The sequence below is a fragment of the Nestor notabilis genome, unplaced genomic scaffold (genome assembly GCF_000696875.1).
Source record: "Nestor notabilis isolate BGI_N333 unplaced genomic scaffold, ASM69687v1 scaffold12672, whole genome shotgun sequence".
Lineage (NCBI taxonomy): Eukaryota > Metazoa > Chordata > Aves > Psittaciformes > Psittacidae > Nestor > Nestor notabilis.
Window position 1 is genome coordinate 52,482 of NW_009919749.1, and position 5,555 is coordinate 58,036.

Genomic DNA, 5,555 nt, shown 5'->3' on the forward strand with positions numbered 1-5,555 from the left:
GCGCTCCCAGCAGGACCTGGCCATGGGTGTGCTGGAAGGGGTGAGCCAGAGCCCTGAAGCCCTGCTCCCAGCACAGCCCCATTGCTAGGACTCAGAGAGAGGTTTTCCAATAGGAAGGAGGTGACTGCTGGAGGGGGGGAGCCCCAGGACCCCTCTGGCATCTTCACCCCAAAACGCTGAGGGCATTAGTAGCCCTGTGGCAGCACCGAGCCCACCTTCACTTGGGCTGGGCAGCAGTCACAAACGGGAGGCAAGGCTGGGCCTGGCCCAACAGGCACTTGAGCTGTGTAATTCCTGAAATGGCTGTTTCCCGGGGCTTGGCGGTTTGACGTCAGCATCACGGCGGCCGCCGGAGCCCAAGGTGCTCTTACAGAACCATTTCCAGCCTATTCACGTTGTTTTCTCGCTGTATGTTTGCACTAAAAATAGTTGCAATGTGAAGGGATAACCCTGTAAGACCCTGAGCAACACCATCCTCTGTGTCTTCTGCAGGAGACCTGGCCAGTGCCACTAGTGCTTCCCGGAGCAGTGACACCGCTCCTCTTCCTGCTTCCCAATAGCCAACAACAGCTTAAACAAACAAGGTCTGTGGGGTGTGCCCATGCAGGAGCATTTGAAACGCTCAAGATAAAAATACTGCTCTAACTCGGTTCAGAAGCAGTCAGTGCATGGCCATGGCACATGCAGAGTGGGAGCTGGGCTGGTGGCACAACTATCTAATACCTCCAGCACCCTGAGGAGGTGTGAAAGAGGCTCTAACGCACTTGCAGGGGACATCACTTAATATCTTCCTGCTTACTATGATAATCTTTAACTGGGGGCAGCTGGGATGAGCATTTACCTTATCATTTTCTTAGATATAAATGCTATCTTGCCGCAGTTTCATTTTACAGTATGGTAATATGCTATCCAGGAAAGTCTTGCTATGCTAATTTATCCAGTAGGCAAATTCCTTTTGGCTAATAAAAGTGCTTGCACAGGAAGCTCAAAACCCAGCAGCAATTAATTATTGACAGAGCATGTGAATTAGAGATAAAAGAAAAGTCATTCTTTCTCACATACAAGATAGTAAATAAATTTAATTATTGTACTAGAAGCAAGGGATCTTATTCTGTATTAAGTTTTATTAGCTGAGACATTTAAAAGCATGTCATCATAACAAAAAGGTCTTGTGTAATCCTAACTGCACCACTCTGGTACAAGGCTCTGAAGTGAATAGGCTTAATTGAGCAAATGGAAGCAGATGGCTTGCTGAACAGACAGGTATTGTACAGGTTTATTGTCAATTAACTTTTGTCTACATATGCCTATGGCGAATTGACTGTATAATGTGCTACCAAGGTTGATTTAACGCTTCAGGTGCCCACCATGTCCAGGGTCCAAGAAGAAGCCAAGCCAGAAGTGCTTTGGTCGCTGGGGCCCGCAGGCACGCAGCATCCCCCTCCTGACAGTCCCAGCAGCACCTGTACGGGGCAAGAGGGACACAAGGTGTCCCCCCTCGCCCAGTCCCTCGCTAACACCCCTCCTCTGCTTCTGCGCAGGAACGTGATGCCCAAGACGTTGGATGGGCAGATCACCATGGAGAAGACCCCCAGCTACTTCGTGACCAACGAGGCCCCCAGGCGCATTCACTCCATGGCCAAGGACACGAAGCTGATCGTGGTGGTGAGGAACCCGGTCACCCGCGCCATCTCGGACTACACGCAGACGCTCTCCAAGAAGCCAGAGATCCCCACCTTCGAGGTGCTGGCCTTCAAGAACCGGACCCTGGGGCTGATCGACGCCTCCTGGAGCGCGATCCGCATCGGGATCTATGCCCTGCACTTGGAGAACTGGCTCCAGTACTTCCCCCTCTCCCAGATCCTTTTTGTCAGTGGTGAGAGGCTCATCACTGACCCGGCTGGGGAAATGGCCAAGGTCCAGGACTTCTTAGGCCTCAAGAGGATTGTGACAGAGAAACATTTTTATTTTAATAAAACTAAGGGGTTCCCCTGTCTAAAGAAGCCAGAGGACAGCAGTGCTCCCCGGTGCTTGGGCAAGTCCAAGGGTCGAACTCACCCCAAAATAGACCCAGACGTCATCCATAGACTGCGGAAGTTTTACAAACCCTTCAATGTCATGTTTTACCAAATGACAGGCCAGGATTTCCAGTGGGAGCAGGAAGAGAGTGACAAGTAGAACCACAAAATCAGGAAAAAAAAAATGCTCTTTTCTTTTGAGGTGTGAATCATCATTAGAGACCCAAAACTCACCTGGGGATGGAGGCTCAACCTCACGAGCGCAAGACTCTTGCGCTGTCGGGGTTGCAGCCAAAGCCACCCCATGTTTCCAGCTCTGAGATCTTAGTGGCACCTCACCTCGGGTTGCACTTGGGCTCTCCCCACTGTGACAATGAGAGGCCAGGGGCAGGTGGGAGGAAGAGGAGGCAGAGGGTGCGGAACTCCTCGGGGTGCTGGGATGCTTCGTGTCCACCTTTCCCTGCTGGCACCCCCTCGCAGCCAGACAAGGCAGGACCAGCTCCTGCAGGGCTGCCTGAGCAGTTCAAAATCCAACAGCATGGGGACAAACTCATAGGTTTGATTTCTCCTGCCCTGGCTTCTAATTTTGCCCAAACGGCAGCATCAGTCAGAACTGGTGGAGTCCGGGCACATGCATTCACATGCACACTGATGTTCGTGTGTGGAAGGGATAAAGCCAGTTATGCTGCAGAGGAACTATGTACAGAAGCTTCATTTGCACCAGATGTTCCAATTACCTGTTGCACTAAAACTAGTGTTTACCAAGTGCCACAAAATGCCTGGGCCTGATTCTCCTCCAACTGATGGGTGCATCTCCACTGTTGCAAGAGAGCCCCTTCCTCTTTGCTGGGATGCTCAGTGAGATCAGACCTGGGGCCTCCCCCAGACCTCCCCCTCCCTCTGTGCTGTGCCCTGCTCCAAGGTCTGGAGCCAGGCTTTCCTGGTGGGAATGGCGGGGTGCCTGCAGGCAGAGCCGTGGGGACAGCCCCAGCGCAGGGTCTGGGCAGGGCTGGCTGAGGCGCCTCTGACACTGCCCTTCGTTTGCACCTTGAAAACGAGTGCTCCTGCTTGCCAGTGACAGCGGGGCTTGCACAGTGGGGAAGCAGCGCTCAGCTTTAGTTCACAGTTAGAGGGAAGCGATGGATTCCCAGGGAGAGCACTGCTCATCAAAAAATAGGTGTTTTCTAGTGGAAATGGCCACTCAACCAAATTTGCAATCCTGGTAGAAGCTGAAGAACAAACCCTGATCCCAACTGCATCCTCCAGCCATGAGAGCTGCACACTGGAACCAGTGGAGAGCAGCCAGCAGCACTCTGGCACAGCAGCACTGTTCCCATCCCCATCGCTGAGGGAAAACAGAGAGAGGGAACAACAGAGAAAATGAGGAGCTGCTGTTGCTGCATGTTCCCCTCGTAAAGGTGATTTCTAAGGGCGCTCCAATACTGCTGGCTGTTTGCTTTGTTATAAGGAGTGGTGAGGATGCCTCCTGGGCTGTGAGCAAGTCCTGGCCCCTTGCAGGTGGCCAGTCCCTGGCTGTTGGGATGCAGCAGAGATGCTGTGTGAGATCACGGTGGGAGGACAAAGACTCGGGTTTGATTAAGGTGGCAAGAAATCCCCCCTGAGCCGGCTAACCAAATGAAACCACTCTTTTCTGCGTAACAAGCTGAACCTGCTTTGGGTTTCGTGGCCTGTTGTGTGGTTCATTACCCCATGAAGTGGTGCCGGTGCCTTGGATTGGATGAAAGACAGAGCTGAAGCCATTTGGACAATTTAGCCCGTGGGCCATGCTGGAGGGGCACCGCGAGGTCCCTGCTCATGTCACGTCAGTTCCCATTAGCGTGATTAGATTTAAAAACAGCTCCTGACACAACACAGTTTTTCACAGACCCACAAATCCCCGAATTATTACCTGAAAATTGGAAGTCTGTAATAGGAATAATTTTACAGTGTTTCACATGTTATTAGAATGTCGGATCAGCTCCAAAGTGAAAACTGTTGTTACACAGTTTGGTGCAAGCTGCTCGATGGATTCAGTGGAGGACGAGGGAGGGGATCACCACGGGCCGGTGTCCAGGCTCCTCACCAGGGGCATATCCAGAGATCTTTGCCTGGTCCCAGCACGCTGCAGCCCCGACACGCCGGCAGAGCAGAACCTGCCAGTGCAGGGGGGGTGGCACTGGGGGTCCCTTCCCCAGCTCATGGCGTGAGCAGGACCTGGCAGGTTGGTGGCTGCATATGACCGCAGCATGGCACTGTGCATCACCTCATGGCCAAAGCTGGGACTGCCTCAGCCTCCATCCCCAGCTTAACCAGGAGCAATTTTCCTTTGAGCAAGGTCTCCTGAGCTTGAGGAGCCCACGAGAAGCCCCATCCCAACACAGCAAGTCCCCCTGCAAGCCCCAGCTTTGGTCTGGTCTGGTCCAAGTGCTGCCCTGTGTCTCCCTGCGCAGCTCAGGCTGGCTTCTCCCGAAAAGAATCTCTGGTCCCCAGCTGCCATCAAGCCACTGTCACTCTTCTTATTGTGCCCCTCACTGGAGGGATGGGAGATCCCAAACCATACTTTTGTGTGAGAACTATGACCCAGTGCAGCACCCCATTAGGGCAGTCATGGTGTGTAGCTGGACCCGGAGCATCTGTCCTGCGCTGGATGAAGCACAGTCACATCTGGGGCTCAGTCCTGCAGCTGGAACAAGGCCCTGGAGCAGTGATCTGGAGCAGGGTGCACCCCAGCCCCCAAGAGGGGTCACCCCATGGTTTACAGTGGTGCGGGGGTGCAGGAGGTGCTGGGCCTGCCCGTGCCCGACTTCCGCTCCCATTCTTTCTGCCATATGTTCAGAGGTTTATTTTTTATACTGGCTGCAACCTCCACCCCGGGAGGAGCCGCCGAGCGCCTGCGGGCACCAACTGCCCCATCCTGGTGGGACACGGCGCCACCAGCCCCTTCTGCTTCCCTGGCACATGCCCGCGTCTGCCGCGCTGACGCTGGGGATTGACAGGGGAATTATTTTCTATCTGGCCGAGAGTGGCCTGCAAATGAGAGAGTCAGGTTAATAACACGTTTTTTTTAAACTATTCAAATGTCAGCATTAGAATACACAGGAAATTGAATTTTGTATTTGATTTCAATTAGCAGAGCATAAATTATATTTAATTTTATACACAGACTGGGTGATTCATTGTTCTGGAAAAGCTGGTACTTTATGGTTCAGAGACTGGAAATGGAGAGTTAAGTCTTTCTGAAACCAAACTGCTGTGCTGTCACCTCCTCCCAAACGTGTCTCTGTCTGTCAGTGTCACTGTACCTGAACAATATGAAAACCCCAAACTGAACACTTGAACCCACAGCACTGAACAATAAAACATTGTAGCAGCTGCATTTCTCTGCTCCATTTCTCCCACCGTCCCCCAGCAGCACCAACACCCCATGAGCAGCAGATCCACAATGGGTGCTGGCCATGACCCACCATCAGCCAGCCCAGTCCCAAGCAGTCACTGAATCCTCCCCATGGGACATGGCCCCACTGGTGCCAGAAGGGC

The 5,555-nt window shown here is 52.9% G+C and overlaps 1 protein-coding gene across 1 annotated transcript; it reads left to right on the top strand.

The window, feature by feature from the left end:
* The first annotated feature begins 1,368 nt into the window (after positions 1–1,368).
* Positions 1,369–2,178, top strand: HS3ST4 (heparan sulfate (glucosamine) 3-O-sulfotransferase 4). The gene has a single exon (XM_010010366.1). The coding sequence runs from the start codon at positions 1,369–1,371 to the stop codon at positions 2,176–2,178; it is 810 nt and encodes a 269-aa protein (XP_010008668.1).
* Positions 2,179–5,555: the final 3,377 nt, after the last annotated feature.

What these genes read in the sequence shown, in the direction of transcription:
- HS3ST4 (XM_010010366.1), top strand. Translation starts at nt 1,369, where the DNA reads ATGTCCAGGGTCCAAGAAGAAGCCAAGCCAGAAGTGCTTTGGTCGCTG.